Source organism: Aethalodelphis obliquidens, unplaced genomic scaffold (assembly GCF_003676395.1).
Source record: "Aethalodelphis obliquidens isolate GAN/ISIS:26980383/991018 unplaced genomic scaffold, ASM367639v1 scaffold1, whole genome shotgun sequence".
NCBI classification, from domain to species: Eukaryota; Metazoa; Chordata; class Mammalia; order Artiodactyla; family Delphinidae; genus Aethalodelphis; species Aethalodelphis obliquidens.
The window spans coordinates 86906521-86929066 of record NW_020837945.1 but is presented as its reverse complement, the minus strand read 5'-3'; the positions used below and the strand labels follow the sequence as shown (position 1 = coordinate 86929066).

Here is a 22546-nt window from a genome sequence, read left to right as displayed (position 1 = left end):
GTAAATTAGTTTGGGAATACCTCGTAGCTTTATATTGAGTTTTTCTGGCCAGAAACATGTTACCCGTTTCCTTTGCTTTGTATCCCCCTTCTCCCACCCCTGCAGAGCTATACGGTTTTCTCTATAAACATCTGCCTTTTTGGTTTAGTTCTCAGAATTACATTTTCTGTGTTACTTATGAATAACATTTTTCCCCATTATATTTTCTCAATTGTTCCTGCTGAATTTTGGAAAGTTCCTGGTCTTGTAATTGGCCATTCTCCAGGGATTTGATTAGAATTACATTAAATTGCATTAAATTCATAGGTTCCACTCCGGGAGATGTGTATTCTGTGTAGGTGAGTTGTTTGCATTCCCCAAACATTGTTTTTTACCTTTATTGTGGTTGGTGAATTGGCTTGGACATTTGACTTGGGGGTAATGAGGACAATTTAAAGGTTTAGGTGATTCCTATTTAGGTGCAAAATGGAGAGCCAAAACAGACAAACCAAGTAAAACCAACAACAGGGTTTTCAGGGTTCTTTTGTAAGTAGCAGGATTGCTGAGCCAAACTTGTCTAAGCAAAAAAGGGTGTCTTGTAATATAAAAGCTGGAAAATCCCAGGAAGACTTGACTCTGGGCATGCCCTTGACTCCAGGACTCAAGCCCTTTTATATGAGTATATCTCTTGCCTCTGGGGTTGGTTCCAGTCTCAGACAGGCTCTCCCTCATGGCCACGAGATGGCTGCCAGTGCCTCCTAGTATTGTATCTTTCCAGCAGAAAGAGTCGTGTCCCAGAGTTCTCAGCAGATGTCCTGGGAATGTGAGAGTCTGTCGTGTACCCTCCCCTGTTGTCATGTCTGAGCCGAGAAGGGAAGGGTTGGTCTCTTCAAAGCACTGGTTTGAGTGTGGGCCTAGACCATCAGAATCAGGGTCACCTGAGAACTTGCTGGAGATGCAGATTCTTGGACCTCACCCAGGCCTACTGAATTAGGCCCTCCAGGGGCGGGCTTAGCGAGGTGTGGTTTAACAGACCCTCCAGGTGGTTCTAATTCAACTTAAATTTGAGAACCACCATTTTAAACAGCAAGATTAGTTTACTCTTACTTTAAGATGGAGGATCGTGGCCGCTACTTTAAGATGGAGGATCGTGGCCGCTGGGAGATCACTCCAGCAGGTTAACGCTGAAAATAATGACAAGGTAGGTGTTTGAATTGGAAAAACAGTGACTGGGATTAAAGAAGCACTTGTATCAAATTCTTCCTTTAGGGAATATGTAATTAAAAATTACTATTGCCATCTTTTTGAATGAGGAAGTAATGTCATTGCATGAAACTCTTTCATTTAAATGTTATCTACTTTGATTAAAAGGATTTGTGCTATTAACACTGGTGAAATAGTAGCTGTCCTTTATTGAATGTCTACTAAGTGCCAGGCATTTCCTCTACCGCTTTTCCCTGGCTCCTTACAGCAAGGTATTCGGATGAGAAAGTGGTAGCTGACAAGGTTACGGACTCGCTTATGGTAGGACCACCTTGTAATTCAGGTCTGGCTGATTTTGAGGACTGCATTTTCTCCTTTGCCCCCTACTGAGTCATCCTATTTCAAGTTTTCTAAATTGGAATGGTGGCAGGAGCCTGTTTTTCAGAAGGCTCTGTTTATTGTCATGTCCTACCTGTTTTAAGAGCTGCACTTAACTTTCTGTTGAGTTTTTAAAATTTTTAAGAAGTGGGAAATCAAGTCATTAGTCTGACCTATCTGGGCTTCTGCCATTTGCAAAATCATTTCTGTTTCTGTGTTACACTTAATGAGCGTTTAATTTTTTTTTTTTAAAAGAACTCACTGATTGCCAACGTAATTAAAATGTGATTAGTCTGTGATTACTCAGAACCTGCTCTGGCCCCTTCAGTCATATCGCTGTCATGGTGCAGACGTCTCCTTGCTGCAGCTGAGGATTTTCCAGCAAGGGGAGCAGAGAGATATTTCATTTACATAGTGGTGGGGCTCCCTGAGGAATGCATTCAGAATAGGATCTGGAGAGCAGAGGCACAGGGCCCAGGGAAGCCAAGCCCCAGTGGTCTGTTCGAAAGCAGTACACACTTACTTAATACATCTGGGCTCTCATTCTTTTTTTAAAAAATATTTTTATTTATTTATTTATGTTGGGTCTTCATTGCTGCCTGCGGGCTTTCTCTAGTGGTGAGCGGGGGCTACTCTTCCTTGTGGTGCATGGGCTTCTCATTGCGGTGGCTTCTCTTGCTGCGGAGCACAGGCTCCAGGCACGTGGGCTTCAGTAGTTGTGGCACGTGGGCTTCAGTAGTTGTGGCTTGCGGGTTCTAGAGCACAGGCTCAGTAGTCGTGGCGCACGGGCTTAGTTGCTCCCGGACCAGGGCTCGAACCCGTGTCCCCTGCGTTGGCAGGTGGATTCTTAACCACTGCGCCACCCTGGAAGTCCTAGGGCTCTCATTCTGATCCCCCATGTCAGCACCTGTGCTTTTCAGTGGTGCTCTTAGAAGTTAAGAGGAAGCCACTCTGGAGTAAAGTAATTTACACTGAAGTATAGATGACTGAGAACTATTAAGCTTAGGGAGAAGTGTTTGATATTTGTTGTTCTAGGCAGTACACAAATGAGAAGTCCAGGTGGATTGGTAATTTCGAGCTGGCTTGGGGGGGGGAGGAAATTTGTAGAACCTTTAAGATTCTGTCCATGTTATCAGCTGCCTTAAGCTGTTACTGATTTACCCGTATCCTCCTTGTTCTCTTTTTGGGAATTGAATAGTTTTCTAAAAGCTCCAAATCCACCCCCAATCCCCACCACACACACACACACGGGTCTTTTCTGAGTAGGAATGAGGGAAATCAAGCTGTTGGGGGTGGAGACTGTTTGATATAGGGTGTTTGTGAGTCAAATGCTGGTCAATTGGGGATGACATTTTCCCTTCTGTTGTTAGGGATGGGTTATGAAACACATTATTCAAGTTAGGAAGATTCAGTTGGAAAACTCAGTTTTGGTGTCTCACCAGAAGGCTGCAGAGCCCTGGGGTCTTGGTGGTGGTTTCGAGGAGTCTTTTGGTGTTTCTGTATTCTGAGCACTCTGTAGATTGACTAAATAACGTGTCATGGCCTCATGATAACCACTGCTTTTCAAGTGGATGTAGATGCAATAATGGTTTATAAGATATAAATTAATTAAACTGGACTCCTGAATCTAGAGTTTGCTTTCGGTCATGATGTGTGGTTGAACTATAGTTTTCAAAAAGGTAAATGATGACTGTCACGTACATAAAAACTGAACACATACTACAGATTTTCTTTGACTCATTAATTAGGGAACGAGTTAGTTGTTATTACTGGTTCAAAAGCATCTGAAAAGCTATTTAAAAGATATCTAAAGATAATTTGATGGCTGAGTTAGATATAAAACTAGTGTCTATCAGGATCATAACTCCTTGAAGTTACAGGTGTTGACAGAAGAAAGATGCACAGCCTGAAAGTTTCAAGTGAAGTTTTCTGCGGGGACCTTACTGAGGACTGTAGCTCTGAAGAGCTGCTCTGAAGAGGTAGAGAAGGAGCCAGGATATATAGGAGTTTTTTGCTGGAAGAAAAACATGTAGTCGAGCATTAAAAGATTACTTTAATCACAAAGAAAAGACATCTCAAGTTAATGATTTTAGTACTTTCCTATGTAGGGGAAGATGCAAGAGTCTGGGCTCATTGAAATTATTCCTTAGATGTGCATCTTAACTGTCTATCTGAGGCTAGTATCCAGAGCACAGAAAGCTTGCTGTTCTTCTCCATCCTGATTTCCCCTCAGGGTGCACCGTGGTGGTGTAGCTGCAGTGGCTGATGCAGGCTTGATCTGTGTAGAGCTGGAATGGCAGACAGCGTTCCCTTCCACAGCACCCTCTCTCGGTCATAAATTCGACCAAGGTTTGGAGGGCATTTGGTGACCAATTTGTCCCACGGTATTAGGAAATCTCATGCGTAGGTCAGACGAGGATTTTGTTGATAGGCCATTCAACATGCTATTTTTGGATCAGGCCCTGTTGATAACCTAAAATTCTCTGGATCATCTGTCTTACTAGTTTATTACGATCCAGGAAATGTTTTCCCTTATCGGTTCTTTCCATATCTAGAGTTGTACTAGTACAGTTATTCTATATAGAGTTATATATGTGATCAGTTGCCTCAAGATGTTTAGCCACCATTAATTTTGTCAGAGGCCTGTTTACACGTCAGGTAATGCAAGAGACAACAATCTTTTTTTTTAATAAAAAAATATTTTTTATTTTTGGCTGCATTGGGTTTTTGTTGCTGCACGCGGGCTTTTCTCTAGCTGCAGCGAGCGGGGGCTACTCTTCATTGTGGTTCGTGGGCTTCTCATTGGGTGGCTTCTCTTGTTGCAGAGCATGGGCTCTAGGTGCACGGGCTTCAGTAGTTGTGGCACTCGGGCTCAGTAGTTGTTGGCTCGCGGGCTCTAGAGCGCAGGCTCAGTAGTTGTGGCGCACAGGCTTAGTTGCACCGCGGCATGTGGGATCTTCCCGGACCAGGGCTCGAACCCTTGTCCCCTGCACTGGCAGGCGGATTCTCAACCACTGTGCCACCAGGGAAGTCCCAAGACAACAATCTTGTGAAATAGAATGTCCGTAATATAGCTAGTAACATTAATAAGGTCATAGTACAGCAGAGAGATACAAAACATAAACAGTTTGAAACAACAAAGAGAGAACAAATTAAAACAATGATTAGTATAACTAGTTGTAATCTGGATTGCAGTAAGCCATCAAGTCCAGAGGGGAGCCAGTTGGAGAAGCCAAATCCTGGGGGGATCAGGTAGAAGAAAAAGGTAATGTTTCATCTTTGTTTACAAAGGTAAACTTTATCAACATGTTGTATATCATAGTTAGCAGAAGAGGAAAGTTTTTCTGGAAAAGAAAGATTAAAAGCCACTAATATTTCAGACAAAAAGGCATAAATTTATAAATTATATTTATCATTCAGTTCCATGTGATTAATTCCTGTTGATCTAGATGAAGCCATCAGGTTTTCTATTAGTTTCGTAATTTCTTACCCAGTTTGGTAGTATGATCTAAAAGTCATCAGAAACTTATATTTGTCAAAAAGTCCTTTTTATGGATCTTCTTGAAGATCTTCATTTTGTAAAAGCATCAGAGTAAAACAGTTATAACAGGGAAGAGCCAAACCTGACTACATGTTGGATCTGTTTCTTTTACTTTAACCTTTGCTTTCCGACGCTTTTGTTCACTAAAAGGATACTCTCTGTACATAATGGCCTGCCTCGGGGAACCCTGCCCCTCTGCCTGAATGTTAAACCAAAGTGCCTTTGTTCAGGCAAACATCCGGACCCTCTCCACCTGTGGATGGCTACAAGAAAGAAGAAATGAACACATCCCCTCCCCGAGGCTGGCCATTCCAGGTGATATTTGCAAAACTTATGGCCTTTTTACTTTACTTCCTCATCTCTTCCCCCCTCTGTGCATCCAAACTGGCATCCAAACCCCGATAAGATGGTTATTTTGAGATTTCGGTCAAAATATTTAAAATATTGAGACTTCAGCCATCTTCTCGGTCTGCCAGCTTTCCGAATAAAGTCGTATTCCTTGCCTCAGCACCTTGTCTCCAATTTACTGGCCTGTTGTGCAGCGAGCAGAGCGAGCTTGGACTCGGTAACAAGTTTGGCTTGGCCAGCCGGGCCCGGTCAGGAACATTGGGACAAGGCCCTGGCTGCTGCCAGGACCATTTGTCCTGAGCGTCTTCCCTTCAAAATTCCCTGAAGCGGCACCAGCTACCCCAGCGCTTGGCAGTTGAAGCAAGGAACCGACCAACTTCCGCAAGTCCACAGACTCGATTTTGTAGAGATTGGTAAGTCTACCCAGTTTGGTAACCGGTTCGTTGGTTGTGGTCTTGATCTTGTTTTGGTTTTGTGTATCCTTTTGTGTCGCGAGTTGGGGAACTTGAGTTTGTAGGGTAAGTCGCTCCGGTGTGCACACCCGGAACATATTCCCCTCTCAGTTTGGGCTTTTCCTTTACGGGATAAGCCAGTTTGTTTGATTGGGGTACCCTGTTGGAGGGGGGACTTGTCGTCAGACTCTACCTGATTTGGGACCGGTTCGGTAGGGAACTAGTTCGTTGGTTTTGTAGGGTAAGTCTACCTGATTGATTTGGGAACTAATTTGTTGGTTTTGTAGGGTAAGTCTACCTGATTTGGGAACTAACTTGTTGGTTTTGTAGGGTAAGTCTACCTGATTGATTTGGGAACTAGTTTGTTGGTTTTGTAGGGTAAGTCTACCTGATTTGGGAACTAGTTTGTTGGTTTTGTAGGGTAAGTCTACCTGATTTGGGAACTAGTTTGTTGGTTTTGTAGGGTAAATCTACCTGATTTGGGAACTAGTTTGTTGGTTTTGTAGGGTAAGTCTATCTGATTCGGGAACCGTTGGTTTTGGTCTTGGTTTTGCGTGCATCGATGCTAGAATTTGTTTGGGCCTTTTGTGTTGGAATTTGTTGGCATCTTTTGTGTTTTGGTGTTATCAAACTTATAAAAAATAGGAAATACTCCATCCATCCCGAAGGAGAGCCCTTTGGAGCGTATATTAGATAAATGGGCTAAACATAGCCGGGAGCCTCTGACTAAGAAAGACATGATGTACCATTGTAATAGGATGTGGACCCAATATGTAAGATCAGAAGGGCAATGGCCCCTGAATGGCTCACTCAATTATTACAGGATCTCGCAGTTAGAAGTGTTTTGCAAAAGAGCAGGCTGTACCGGCAGTTGTTCCAACTGCCCACCCCGCATGCCACCGCGATATTCACTGCCTCCTGTTTCCCCTACCCGTGGGTATCTAATAGAAGTTTCTTTGTTAACCCTTGGAGCACAGGAGCCTGATTTAATATCACCAGCTAAGACTCCACAGGGCACCCAATTCGGACTGGGAGCCGCTTCCGCAGCAGGGCAGTTTCCCTTGCGCTGACATCCTGTAAGAGGCCAGGGGGACTCCCTTGGACTTGAGGCGTCAGATTCTAATTTCCCCACAGGAGCTGCAGGTAACTTTGACAGTGGGGAACAAGTTGATTGACTACCTTCCCTATTTATCTTAAGAGGCTTGTAAATATTAAATAAAGGGGAAACAAAGTCATCCTAGGAAAAACTTGCCTGTGTCTTTGAGATGCAAATGTCCTATCTGGTCTTCTCAGGAACCCTCATTTCTGCCATCTTTTTAAAATGCAAACTTTGAAAAGAGGGTAAAGTAATTTAGAAATTGACTTGTCAAGGCTAAATAAAAAACCTAAGTGTATTTTCTATAAAAATTCAGTCATCTAGACAAGTGAGCTTGATTTGTTCCATCTGCCAGAAACCTAATTTTAATCCAACCTCTTTTTGTGAACTGATGGGTTTTACATTGTTGTACCTGACTCAGGGCTGAAATTTTGAAATGAGAACTGTGATGTCTCTGTGTGCTTGTGTCCTTGTATGTGTCTTTGTCTTCGGATAACATTGCTGAGGTTGACTTGTGGATGAGCTCTATTTAATTGGCGTAAAGAAAAGTAAGCGCTTACAAACCAAACAATTCTAAATACAAGAAAAATTAAGCTAAATGAGTTTCAGGTTCACGTGAACTGAGACATATTCAGTATTAATGTTTGTTGATCTAATTAATACAGATATGTCATTAGAGTCATCAGGTATAATACTTTTATTGTGCCTAGGTTTAATATAAGCTAAATAAAATCTTGTTATATCTGTTGCAAATTTGTCATCAAGGAAAGTAACTTGATGTGAAGAAACTTTTAAGAAAATGCAAATGAGATAAGAGCTTTAGGTGAACTTCAAAAAATAATTATCTTTTGGGAATGTCTATCTAAAATTAATCTCTCCAGATATTAGACAACTTGAAAGTTAGAATTGTGCTAAAATGAGTTAAGTGATGGAAGGTTTGGAAAGTGGACCCCAAGAAAAGAGTTTTGTTCATGGTCAGGATTGACTAAGTTTAAAACAAGTTTGAGTAAATAAATTTTAACAGTAAGCTGTTGCAAAACTTCAATGTGGCTTTTCTCTTTGTTAAGAAGACAAGGTTTCCTAGGATTTTGAATTGCCTTTGCTAACAGATTTTAAGTTTCTCTACCTTTTAAGTGATCTGTTCTATATTTGCCTTTGAAATCTTTTATTGTTACTTAGGTTAAGTGAATAACTATTGTTTCCCAGTGACCTGTGATCCTATCTGACTGTTTTAATTAAACCCTTTTGACATTTTTTTGACAAAACTTCCCAAATCAAATTATGAAGCTCCTTTGACCTCTAGCTAACTTTGGGATGCTTCAAAGGGCCCCTGAAACATCCCAAAGAGAGATATTAACTAATTAGGTTCACTTGGTACGTTGAATTACCTGGGAAGTGTTGTCAGATAAGTAATAAATCTTCTTGGGTTATATTGTATGGCAAATGATACAGGTATTCTAGAGATTATATGGAGTTCCTAAAATTTGGTATGTCCTGGTAAAATGTTATCAGTCATAATTCTAGTTATTATCTGAAAGTGTTCCATGTCACAGCAGTAACCAAGTTACTTTGTCAATTGCACTGTAATCAGATTTAAACGTGCCTTCTTAAGTCTTTCGTCATTATAGACAGTTATGGTTTCATTCTGACGCCTTTGCAAAAATGCTTCCTCTTCAAGAAGATTTATAGAAAGGAGCTTTGGATAAATACAAGTTTCTGACTTTCAGACCATCGTGGTGAACTGGGTAGGAAATCGAAGAGTTCTAATGGGAAACCTGATGGCTTCATAAAGCTGTTAACAAGGATTTAGTTACATAAGACTGAGTAAACTGGTGAATATGGTTATAATTTTTATGATTTCTGTCTGAAAAATGGTTTAAATCTGTGTTTTCCAGGTGTAAGGAAAAGCTTCCCCTTAAACTAATTATGACTTGCAGTAATTTGGTAAATTATACCTTTGTAAGCCAATTGTTTGTGCTTTGTGTCTCCCTGCTGCACTCTGTCTTTGTCAGTGTTACTAGCTGCATTACTTATATCCCATCTATTTTATAAGATTGTTGTCTCTTAAAGTACCCAGTGCGTAACCAGGCCTCCAACAAAACTTCTATCGGCTAAACGTCTTGAGGAAATAGGTCACATTTATAACATAAAATAATTGTAATAGTGTGATTCTAGGTATGGGAAGAAGCAACAAGGGAAAATGTCTCCTGGATCATAATTAGATAGAGGATCCAGAGAATCTTTAATTATCAATAGGGCCTAATCCGAAAACCAGCACCTGGAGTGGCATATCAAGAATTTTCGCCTGATCTGGGATGAGCCTCCCAGCGCCGTGGGACAAATTTGATCATGAAATGTCTCCCAGTATTGGTCAAAATCCTGACCAAGAGGAGAGGATCTGAGAAATGAAATATTTCCTGCCACATCAGTCATTAGTGATTGCAGCCCTCCAATGTGAGCCGTGGGCCCTGAGGAAACTCAGGGTATGAAAATACAGGATACAGGCCCCAGATAGCTGAGGTGCATATCAAGGGAGTGATTTCAGTGCCTTTTCCCATACATAGAAAAGGGCTAAATTCCTTAACTTGAGATGGTGCCTCCTGGGATTGAAGCCCTCAAAATTCCCACTGAATAGATCATAACTCTCAACTTTTAGGTTGTGAATACTTTTTTAAGACTACAGGAGTAAAGGAGACACTTTCAGAGGAACAAAAGAAACAACGTTTGCAACACTGGCACTGATGGTGAACACTCCCAGGAAGATCCATCTGACTTTGTCACCTGTTTTTCTACAAGATTGTGGAATGGACATTGACAGTGGGGAATTGTATCAGGGAAGAGCCAAACCTGATTACATGTTGCATCTGTTTCTTTTTTTTTTTTTTTTGCGGTACGCGGGCGTCTCACTGCTGTGGCCTCTCCCCCTGCGGAGCACAGGCTCCAGATGCGCAGGCTCAGCGGCCATGGCTCACGGACCCAGCCACTCCGCGATCTTCCCAGACTGGGGCGTGAACCCGTGTTCCCTGCATTGGCAGGCAGACTCTCAACCACTGCACCACCAGGGAAGCCCGGATCTGTTTCTTTTACTTTAACCTTTGCTTTCCGATGCTTTTGTTCACTAAAAGGATACTGTCTATATACATAATGGCCTGCCTTGGGGAACCTTACCCCTCTGCCTGAATGTTAAACTAAAATGCCTTTGTTCAGGCAAACATCCGGACCCTCTCCACCTGTGGATGGCTACAAGAAAGAAGAAATGAACACATCCCCTCCCCAGGCTGGCCATTCCAGGTGATATTTGCAAAACTTATGGCCTTTTTACTTTTCTTCCTCATCTCCTCCCCATCTCTGTGCTATAAAAGAAACTGGCATCCAAACCCTGATAAGATGGTTATTTTGAGACTTTAGTCTGCCATCTTCTCGGTCTGCTGGCTTTCTGAATAAAGTCGTATTCCTTGCCTCAGCACCCTGTTTTCTGACTTATTGGCCTGTCGTGCAGTGAGCAGAGCGAGCTTGGACTCAGTAGCACAATGACAAAAGACTTAAAATGGCATGGTTAAACATATTATAATGCAACTGATAAGAAACTTGGTTATTTCTAGGACAAACAGCATTTTAAGATAATAACCAGAATTATGACTGGTAACATTATACCAGGATATACCAGATTTTTAGGAATTCCATATAATTTTTGGAATATCTATATTAATGACATCTACCCATATAATATAACCTAAGAAGGTTTATCACCACTTATTTGACAATGTTTCCCATGTAATTTAACATACCAAATAAGTCTAATAAACAAAGAGTTGAAACAACTCTTTGGGTTGTTTCAAGGGCCCTTGGAAGCATCCCAAAGTTAGCTAGAGGTCAAAAGAGTTTCATTTAGAATTTGACTTGGGAAATTTTGTCAAAGATAGCAAATGGTTTTAAAACACTTGGTCAAATAGGATCATAGGTCACTGTGAAACAATATCTATTCATTGAATCAAAGAGACAGTAAAAGATTTTAAAGGCAAATACAGAAAGTTACAACAGATTACTTAACAGATAAAGAAAGTTTATAGTCTGTTACCAAAAGCAGATCAGTGTTCTAAGAAAACTTTGGAGGGGGCATCTGCAGTGGCTGTTGGCTTGATCCTTGTAGAACTGAAATGGGAGGCAACATACACACAGGTGGACCTCATTTTATTGTGCTTCGCTTTGTTGTGCTTCAGAGACATTGTGTTTTTTACAAAGTGAAGGCTTATGGCAACGATGCATCAAGCAAGACTGTTGGCGCCATGTTTCCAACAGCATTTGCTCACTTCGTATCTCTGTGTCACATTTCGGTCATTTTCGCAATATTTCAGACCCTCCACCAGCAAAAAGATTACAACTTGCTGAAGGCTCAGATGATGGTTAGCATTTTTTAGCCTTAAAATATTTTTAAATTAAGATATGTACATTGCTTTTTTAGACATAATGCTATTGCATACCTAAGAGGCTACAGTATAGTGTAACATAGCTTTTATTTATATGCACTGGGAAACCAAAAATATTCATGGGACTCGCTTTATTTTGATATTTGCTTCATTGTGGTGGTCTGGAACAGAGCTCACAATCTCTCTGAGGTATGTCTATATATATTCCACTAGAGAGAATTTTTTGATATCTTTCCCAGACAAAAATCTACAACTTAACAAGAAACTTCACTAAGTTTGGAAGCTTTTTTTAATCAGTAGTAAGTAGTGAGATGAACTAAGTTCATTCCCCTAGACCAGGGGCCAGCACATTTTTTCTCTGAAGGTCCAGACAGTAAATGTTTCAGGCTTCATGGGCCATACACTTGTCGTCTCATATTTTTGTCCCCCTTCTTTCCCCCTTTCTTCTGGGCAGCACAAAAACAGGCTGTGAGCTGGATTTGGCCTATGGGGCATCGTATGCCAGTCCCCTACCCTAGACCATCCTTGGGTGGCCTTTCCTCCACATGATACGAAAGGGCATTCTGCCTACCCCTTCTACTTTCCAAGTTTGCATATCATTTTTCTGACAGTGCTTTCTCAAAGAATAAAATCAAGTCCGATCCCTTATTATGTTGGGTGGAGGTGGTAAAATTTTGATGTTAAAAAATTCTTCGTATTAGAAAGGTTGTGAACATGTTCCTAAGTTCAGAAAAGGATGGGTTTTGTTGGGAGAGGGAAGTGGGGATGCTAGTTTCAGACAGTTTAATTCTGGCTCATTAGACGGACTCTGTTGGCCAAAGTGGTTTAGGCAGTTTTATCCAGTTCTTCCGGGTACTTTGAAAGCTTCCCTGTTGAAAGTCTGTTAGCGCAAGTTCTTTTGCCCGACGCACAGTGAGACCAAACAAACCGAGACATCAGAGTTTGGAGCAGAGAACGGTTTATCGCAGAGCCATGCAAGGGAACGGGTTGCTCATGCTCAAAAAATACCCCGAGCTCCCCCCACAGGTTTCGGCAAAGCATTTTTTTTTTCTTTTTTTTTTTTTTTTTGCTGTATGCGAGCCTCTCACTGTTGTGGCCTCTCCCATTGTGGAGCACAGCCTCCGGACGCACAGGCTCAGCGGCCATGGCTCACGGGCCCAGCTGCTCCGCGGCATGTGGAATCTTCCCGGACCGGGGCACGAACCCGCGTCCCCTGCATCGGCAGGCCGACCCTCAACCACTGCGCCACCAGGGAAACCCTCAGCAAAGCAGTTTTAAAAGCCAGGTGAGGGAGGTGTGTCGCAGGTTATGTGATCAGCCTGTGCACAGTTCTCTGATTGGCTGATGGTGAGGCAACAGGGTGGTGTCACAGGGGTTGACATTATCAATCCTCAGGCTCCAGTAGGCCTGGGGGCCATGTACTCATGATCATCAAGTAGTGAACATCTTCCATTTGGTGCGGAGTTTTCACATCTGTAAAACAACTCAGGAAACGTGCATCAAATACTGTTGTCTAGGTACAGAGAGTAGCTAAAGCAGAGGATATGGGGAGGGGTCTGTCCTGGGAAGGCCCCATAGGGTCCTGCTCGGTTACAAGTCAACATTTTTGAACTGATTTACCTTGCTTAAAAATGCCTTTTCTAGCTATATAAAAAGGGGTCTCTGTACTTTTTGAGAGTGTGGTGATGCTATTTTTGGAGGGAGACCTCTGGGAACAAGGAGAAGAATCAGCAAGTGGCTTCCCTGTCTGGTTTATTCACCTTGACTTTCTCTTTGGAAACAAAGATAAATTGAGATTTCTTACCTGTTGAATTTTTGTAGATTTATCGAGATTCTCTTTTGCTGTTGGTTCCTAGCAGGAGGGCTTGAATAATGCATGGAGCGGTCACTTCTATTGATAAACACAGTTAATTTTAATTACAGGACTAAGATTTATGCTAATATTTTTTTCTTTATTTTTATGATTTTGAGTATACACGTGAATTAATTGCTTTTAACTAAAGAGGGGAAAATGCCTTTGGAGGCTTAATGACGTGTTTGGATGTGTTGGAGTGTATGGATTTGTTCTTTTCTCTATGTCTGTCTATTTTGTTAACATATTGGCTTGTTGGTATCTGAGCAATGCTTCACTGAAATGACCCTGGCTTATGGTGAGAAGTGCTCATTAAATACTCTGTTCAGTTATGTAAGGCATTGTTTTGGGGGACAGTTTCTTGTGAGGGAAAAGCCTTCTTCGGAGGATCACATACTCTGTTCATTCCATGAAAATTCTAAGAGGGCAGCCACCTTGTGGGAGACCAGCCCCGTATCTCTCAAATTGAAGATTTGGAATTTGATATAAAATTATTCCTAGAGAGCTTTAAAAACCAACCAGGGTCTAGGAACATGAAAAAGTCTCAGCCTACACTCTCTCTTGTTTACTAGGGTGGGGATGGGTTCTTAGTGATGGGGAACACTGGGGAGGGCCGACAAGGGTAGGGTCCCTGGATCTCTAAGTGCCAGGCAAAATGATTGTCATTCACAACTGTTTTTGCCTGGTTTCTGTTTCAAATCTGTGATTTTTTTTTTTTTTTTTTTCCGGTGTGTGTGTGTTGGGGTTTTCAGCTGATGTGATAGCTAGTGACAAAAACTTAGTTAAGGATGGGAAAGGCAATCCCCTCTGATTCATTTCTTTTTAAAATAATTATTTCACTAATTTATACCCCAATTTATACTTTGGTAGGGGGTTTATAAAAATGTATACAATATGAAAAGATAGAAAAACAAGTGAGGACATGGGGTGAAGGGAGCCATGCCTACTGCATGCTGAGCACTGTTCTCTGTGTCTGGAATATTCCAGTAAACACAACAGACAAATGAAATTAAAAATATATATATTTGGTGAGTTTATAAAACTAAAAAAAAAAAAAAAAACCCAAAAAATCCCAAACAAACTTCTCATCCTTATGGAGCTATGTTCTAGCCTGGGATAAAAGGAAATAGACAGTAAGTAAATACACAAGTATGTGATATGGTGTTATTTTGAGCTCTGTGGACAACAGTAAAACAAGGTTGGGGTGAGGGTGGGGTGGAAGGAGGGAGGAGTTGCTATTTATAAGGAAGGCCGCTCTGAGATGACATTTGATCTGAGACCTCGATGAAGTGAGGACTGGATCACGTGGCATCTGAAAGAAGAGTTTCAGATAGAGGGACCGTAGGTGTGGGGCTTGAAGCCCTCTCTGTCAGTGAGAGGAGTAGCCGGTGTGTTTGAGGAGAACCCAGGAGGCCAGAGGAGCTGGAGTGGAGGGGGAGAGTGGAAGGAGGTGGGGGGACCTCATAGGTCATCGTTAGAGTGAGATTTGCAGCCATACTGAGAGTGGTTGGTAGGGGTAAGGGAGGAAGCAGGGAGCCCCGTTAGGAGGGGAGGCTATTGTAATAATTCAGACAAGAGATGATGGTAACTTAGATTGGGGCTTACTAGTGGAGGTGGTAGGAAGTCGTTGGATTCTGCATATATTTTGAAGGAAATGCTGGATATATTTTTGGAGGATTTGCTGATGGATTGGATGTGTGTAAACAGTGGGAGAGAGGAGTCCAGATTTTGTCCTGAGTTACTGGGGGAATTGAGACGGATAAAGCTGAGGAGAGAATGCTCAACAAACTGGGAATGAAAGGGAACTTCCTCAACCTAATAAATGGTACCTACCAAAAAACCACAGCTCACATCATGCTTCATGGTGAAGACTGAGTGCTTTTCCCCTAAGAGCAGGAACAAGACAAGGATGTCCACTCTTGCCACATCTATTTAACATTGTGAAAGAGGTACTAGCCATGGCAGTTAAGCAAGAAAAAGAAATAAAAGACATCCAGATATGCAAGGAAGAAGTAAAACTAATTGTTTGCAGATGACATGGTCTTGTATATAGAAAATCCTAAGGAATCTACTTTAAAAACTATTAGAACTAATAAATGATTCAGAAAGGTTGCAGGAAACAAGACCAATATACAAAATTCAATTGTAGTTCTGTACATTAGCAGTGAACATTCTGGAAATGAAATTAAGAACATAATTCCATTTAATGCCATGAGACTGGATGAGATCAACCAGAGAGGGAAGGGGTAGGGGAGGTTGCAGAGAGAGGATGAGAATGTACAGGGTGTGTGTGTGTGTGTGTGTGTGTGCGCGCGCGCGCGCGCGCATGTGAGAGAGAGAGAGAGAGAGAGAGAGAAGATAGAGAGAGGGAAGAAAGACTTGAGATCAGAGCCCCAGGTCACCAATGTTTAAAAGTCAGGAGAAGCCAGTGAGGCACCTGGAAAACAAAAAAGACAGCCATGTCCTGGGGGCAGATGTTTGGGGAAGGAGGAGAAGTGGTCCACAGTATGTGATGCGCCGAAGGCTAAGATGAGGACTGGGGATTCACAGCTGAATATGTGGATGAGCATTGGTGAACGGCAAGAGAGAGAAAGAATGAGAGAGGGAGGAGCGAGGAAAAGGGGCTGTCCAGAACGAGTACACTTGTAAAACACAACAAAACTTGAGTACCAAAAACAATGAATATGCAAGCCCATTTTTTCCCTTAATTAGATTCAACAGACATGAATATTCCTCTCAAATTATTATAAGAGTCTGTAAACGCTAACTCCGTTTCTGTACCTGTCTCATCGTAGTCTGCAGCAGTTTGCGGAGTTACACTGGTGCCAGTCTGTGGAAGCCACTTTGCCCGTGTTGTGCAGGCCTAGGATTGGCTGGGGGGCGGTGGGTGGGGGAATGAGCTGAAATTCCTTCACCGTGGATTTGGTACAGCATATGCTGTGCAAGATGACAGCAGATACTTGTTAGAGAATAAACATCCATCTTAAGCTCCAAGAGGCTATATATCTCCTTGTTCAGAAGGCATGAAGCCTGAATTTTGGTCCCATGGAGGTTATAATCATGAGCCAGTCAGAAATCACAAGACGCATTTCTGAGCATTATCCCTTTCTATAAATGATAACACCTATCTGCTGTCTTCCTCCTAATCCTGACATTTGTGTGGTATTTTAGTCTGAATTGCTCATTTAAGCCTCATACAACCTTGTGAAGTGGGTGGATTTTTCATTTCTGTGAAGAAATGGGCTCTGGGAGATGAAACAACTTCTCCACCCTCATGCCGCTTGGAAGTGATGGAGCCGGGACTACCCTTTGAGACCTGTGAGCTTGCCACCAGACTGGGCTGTGGGACTTTTAATCCCCTTTCAGATAGGAGCTTAAGGTCAGCTGTAAAGTTCATGTCCTGCTTTGTTATGAATTTGCAGGTTGAAGTTGCCGTCCCTTTGGGTAGGTGGGTGTGTTCTCAACGTAGTAAGTAAATAGACTTTCATTCTGAACAGTTGCTGGATTACACTCTCGTTGGCTTTAAATTCTGGTCAGAAGTGCTATTGATTTCTAGAAATGCTGCCTTGTAACTGAGTTGTTCCCTCTTTCATAGTGTATGAATTATTTGCGTTCATCAGTCACATGGGGACATCTACCATGAGTGGACACTACGTTTGTCACATCAAAAAGGAAGGAAGGTGAGTCTTTTTGAGAAGGTAAACTAATATCTATGTTTTATTGAGGACCTGCTATGTACCAGGCACTCCACTAGGTGTTTCATATGTTATCTCATTTGGTTTTCATAATGGTCTTGTAGGGATAGACTCTTAAAGCCATTTTACACATCAGGGCACTAAGGCTCAGACAGGCTAAATAGCTTGATGTTTGCAGCTGTGTCAGAGCTAGTATTCAGAGTCACTCTTCACTGTCATAGCAAGGGGACCTCCCAAAGTAAAGACGCATCCCGCAGCAGAATGTGTGTCCATATTTGGAACCTCCCCAGGGTTGCCAGGTTTAGCCAACAAAACGAAACAAAACAAGAAAACCAGGATGCCCTATTACGTTTGAATTTCAGATAATGAATAACATTTTAGTATAAATATGTCTCAGCTGTTGCATGGGACATACTTGTATTAAAAAAGTATTTGTTGCTTATGTGAGATTCAAACGTGACTGGGTATCCTGTGTTTTATCTGGTAGCTCCAACACCCAGTGTTTGCCCTATTGTAGCTTTGGCTTCTTAAGAATTGTTAGGTGTGTGGTGAGCTAGGAATGAGACAGTTGTGGGGGGGGTGTAAGGCCGCTGCTCTCTTCAGAACCTTCTTCCGGGGCTGGATCCCCACGGGCCCCACTGATTTCCCTTCCTTGAGTTCCCACTGAGTGGCCTGGCCTGTGGGTCAGCACCCCTGCTTGAGGCAGTGCTTGGGCCACATGGACACTGGAGAAACACGTAACCTTGCCCTCTCCTGGTAGGACGTTGACCTCGTACTGCAGGAGTGACTGGTTCCCAGTCAGGAATCCACTGTGTTCCTTTTTGGTGTGTCTTTTAGTCTTGTCTTCTCAACTTGATTAATAAAATAGTTGAGCACAGGAACTTGATTTGTAGTGAATCCTTTTTATTACCAAGCATGATAGCTCTTTTAAAAATACTTAAGAAAAATAGCTCAATTATAATTTAAAAAGCCATGAAATTCATTATAAGGAATTTGTAAAATACAAAAACATACAGATAATGTGTTATTTGGAAGCCTAGAGAGAACTATTGTCTGTATTTTGATACATTTCCCTTTGTTTCATTGTTTTCACTGGGAGAGAGGGTATGTGTATGTCTGTATTTACAACTTTTCTAAAAGCTTAAAGTTTGTACACAGTACGTACAATTTTGTAACCTGCTTTCTCCCACTTCATATTATATTGTGATTATTTTCTTACTTTACCAGATATTCTTCAAAGACATTTTAATAGTTGTATAATAGTTCACTGCATGTCTATTTACTTTTGATTTTTAGCTAGTTTTTTTTTTTTTTTTTTTTTTTGCGGTACGTGGGCCTCTCACTGTTGTGGCCTCTCCCGTTGCGGAGCACAGGCTCCAGACGCGCAGGCTCAGCAGCCATGGCTCACGGGCCCAGCCGCTCCGTGGCATGTGGGATCTTCCCGGACCGGGGCACGAACCCGTGTCCCCTGCATCAGCAGGCGGACTCTCAACCACTGCGCCACCAGGGAAGCCCTGATTTTTAGCTAGTTTTATACCTAAGGCTGAAAAAAACACATACTTCTTTGACTGAAGTTCTGAGGCCATCTATGGATTTCTACAAGTGGAAATGTTTGGAGGCTCCTTAGGAACTACTTTTTGATTGAACTTGAGAATAAAAAAGCAGTTGTAATTTCCCACCAGCATTCTGTTTCTTTTTATACAACAGACTTGAGTTTGGTTTATCTTAAACCATCTTGATTATTTTAAGTATGGTGCAGTAACTTTCTCCTGCAGTTTCCTGGAACTGACTTAAATCCATCAAATGCTTCTGTCTTTTGTTTTCAGATGGGTGATCTACAATGACCACAAAGTTTGTGCCTCAGAAAGGCCCCCTAAAGACCTGGGCTACATGTACTTTTACCGCAGGATACCAAGCTAAACCTCAGACGTACAAATTGGCGAGAAGAAGCCATACACCTTTTTAATTTGCCAAAAAAAAAAAAAAAAAGTAAGAAGTTGGGACAGCCAGACATGAGGGAATACATGGGGTATTTATAGTTTATTTAAAGAACATCCATCATTTGACGCCTTCTGAAGTAGAACTGGGAGGAAATTTCTATTAGTGATGATACACTACTGTAGATAATTTTTCTTTTTATAAATGTTTAAGAAGAGGATGGTTAAAAAAAAAGTATTCCTGTTGCTGGTGGGGGATCTGCCACTGGCGCATCAACAGCAGGAAGTGCCGCCAATCCTCTGTTCTGCTTTGGGGGTCGGCGATAGTGGCCTCCAGAGGAACCAAGTAATGGGGCCAGTCGTGTCGCCTACCCACCGTAAACAAAAAGCCCACTTTCGTTTCATATCGAAAATCTGTAACTGGGCTGGGCTTTATTTGTGATATAAGTTTTTTTCATGACACACAATGATTTCTGACCTCTCCATGTAGAGTAGATTAGAACATCTACAATGAAAGATATTTTTAATTTAATCATATCAAAATTCATAATACGAGTGTGTGAATGTGTGTGAGAATGCGACTGAGAGTGTGAGACCTTTATAGTCAACTAGAAAATCTGTGACGGGTTGGTTTTTAAAGGTTAAAATAGTTGGTAGTAAGCATAGCTGGAAAAAGCAAGTCAATATTTTAAAGAAACTCTAACTCAGGAACAGTTTAAAAAATTAGTTCCCCGCTTAGATTTTCAGGCGTCAAAAGGGCTGTTGTCCCTTTCAGTGCTGTCCAGAATTCAGTTGGGTTTGTGACATTTGGTCGTGTGAACGCAGATGCCCCCAGCAGCACAGTGTTGTTCTTTGCCAAAGGTAGATGAATTCTGTTTCTCAGCAGCCCTTCCCCCAAGGCATAGTCATGTGTACTGTTAGTTAAAATAGCTGATCTCTTCTTACCATGACACATGACAACTCGCTGGAATCATGTTAAGTGCCCCAAATTTGTCTGTAATTTTCTCATCCCCCAGCTCTTCGCTTGTCTTCATTTCTATGTGTTCTGGGGCCAGAGTCTCATCTCTGCCCTTTGTTGGCTAATCACCTCCTGACTTACCTTCACTGCTTATCTGCTGTGACCAACAGTGTGATCTTCAGCCGTTTAAGGGTTTCAGATGCAAAGAAACTTTATATGACATTATGAAAGACCATTGTTTCCGTTTCGGTGTTTCAGCATTTTAGTTGCAACCTGGGATTAAATCAGAGTTTCAGATGTGATGAAAAAGTGGAACGATAGTGCTCTGTAATTTTCCTACTGCTCTGTACCAAATGCTAGGGTCTCTGGAATTTCTATTTCAGATTATTTAGTCAAATAAAAAAGGACTTATTGCTGTCTGCTTAATATGCATTTGATTGGTAGAAAGGATCTTCCTGGAGACTGTAGGAAAATAAAGTAGAACCAACTGGGTGAAATATAGCACAGAATTCCACAATTCTGTGAAGTCTGGAAGTTGGATTATGACATGTGAGTTATGAACAATCAGGGTTCTGGTTATGATTGGGGCCCTTCTCACAGGAGACGTGAGCAAGGGATGCAGAGCCTGAGGCCTGTGGCCCGTGGACCTGGGTGCGGCCCGTAGCTGGGCAAGTCCCTCATCTTTCCTTATGTGCACAGTGGTGTGATGACCCCCTGCCCTCTCTTTCCGACTGTGCTTTGTGGATCTGGAGAGATCTGATCGCTGACCATTTGAAGAGCAGCAGGTGGTGTGCCCAGTGGGTGGGCCCTAGTAGAGCGCGCTTCCTCTCGTCTCTCCTCTGACATTTTCTTCAGTTCGGGAACAAATGAGATTGGCAGAAGGAGGGAGCTCATGGGGCAGTAAATCTCTACTAAACTCTGCCCACTGGTGTCACCTTTTCACATTGTCTTGGACACCTCAAAGCAGCCCCGCTCGGTGACACGAGTCCCTGATTCCTGCAGAAACCCCCATGCTAAGCAGCCTTACGGAGTCCCGTTTCCTTAGGGCTGTAGTACCATAGAATAGTGACTCCAAACACACATCAAAAGTGACTTCTTTTCACCGCTGTTACAAAGGGAAGGCCTTTTCTGGGGGTGGGAGGGGGATTGGGGCTTTGGATTGAAATGTGGACAAAGTTGGCATGTGTATTTTGAGCAAATTAAAAAATTTTATAATAAAATCTTATAAAGTGAACGGTGTAAAGTCAGTATATAAGATTGCAGGCTCCACATTACTTAATTCATTAAGCAGAAAAAGAAATTTAGCCCTTTTGATACCTAAACCTATCGTAAGAAAGTGGAATATGGCTGCCTTTTTTTTCTCCTCACAAGACAAAGGGCTATTTCTACAAGGCAAAGTTTTGTATATGTGCTGTTCTTTATTTCAGATTGAGAGTTGGGAAAACTGGAGCAAATATTGGTTTTCTTTCATGCTTATAAATGTATTTGTATGTATATCTTAATATATTCAAGGCAGGCTTCCCTGGAATCAGAGTGTGGAATATACTGCTTAATTTTACACACGTATGTCGAGATTATTTATGACTAAAAACTGGAATAATGTGTGTATTTTGTCAACTGCTCATCAGCCTGTTAGGCGTCTTCTGTGTGAGGTGTGGTGGTGTAATTGTGAAAATTCTCACTGCGTGGGTGTATGTGTGAAAGAGAGCACTTTCTTCCTGTAAATATCTTTTAATATCCATTTGTGCAGAATCCTGATGAATGTGTCTTTGGAAAATACAGCGTATCAAAGTTTTTGTTTTGTCAATTGATCTAAGTGCCCACACAACTAATCAGAAATCCAGTTTGGTTCAGATTGGGATTTTTTTTTCAAGGGGAGAAAAAGTATGGGGGAAGGACTATTAAAGAAGAGTCATGTTTTAATGCCATTTTATGTCAACATTGCTTTAATGTTCTGAATTGACTTGCTGTTTTCTCCCACCTACAAGAGAATGTGCTTGCCATTGCCCCGTGTTCACCGTGGGCTGTAGGGCGTAGCGTGAGCCTGCTACTCCCAACATTGTTTTTTCCCTTGACCTGAACTGGATGGAGCCTTACCTGCAATTCATAGTGCGAGCACCTGCATTTGTAGCCCGACTCCACTTCTAAGTGTGGTGGGGCCGAGTCGCTTTACCTCTCTAGGCCTTTTTCCTTAAAATGAGTGGGTTAGACCAGATAAGCTCAGAAGTCGCTTTCTGCTCTAGCATTCGGTTCTATTTTTATTTTCCTGCAGTTACTACCTTGGTCAGACATGTAAGACGCGAGGGATCACATAGAGGTTCGATGTTATGGTTCTGGTTTGTTACAGCTCTCGCACCCCACTTTAGAACCTGCCTCGTTTTTAGTGTTTGCCACCCCAACTTCTACTCCCAATTTCTTGGGGAATTACTTTCTTTGGTGATTATCCCATTTTTTTCTCCCACTCCTGAAACTCTCCACTTCCCAGTCGGTAAGGTACTTTGTTACCATCCTCCTCAAAAATGAAAAATCTATTTAAAACACCACCTGCCCTGACAAACCTCAGAACTACCTTCTGCTAACTCTGTAACCTTTCTGGAGTATTATCTTACTCTAGTTGAGTTATAGCTATGATCCTCAAATAAGTTTTTCTACCACAGAAAGGATGTCTTTTCATCTGGTA

The 22546-nt window shown here is 42.0% G+C and overlaps 1 protein-coding gene across 2 annotated transcripts in view; it reads left to right on the top strand.

Annotated features, from left to right (window-relative positions):
* USP13 (ubiquitin specific peptidase 13) overlaps nucleotides 1–21794 on the top strand; it is a 120483-nt gene extending 98689 nt beyond the window's left edge. For both annotated transcript variants that reach the window (XM_027111202.1, XM_027111213.1), the window contains exons 20-21: nucleotides 16872–16956; nucleotides 18798–21794. In XM_027111202.1, the coding sequence (XP_026967003.1) occupies nucleotides 16872–16956; nucleotides 18798–18891 (179 nt within the window). In that variant the 3' untranslated portion in view covers nucleotides 18892–21794. The remainder of the gene's footprint in view (nucleotides 1–16871; nucleotides 16957–18797) is intronic.
* The last annotated feature ends 752 nt before the right edge of the window (nucleotides 21795–22546 follow it).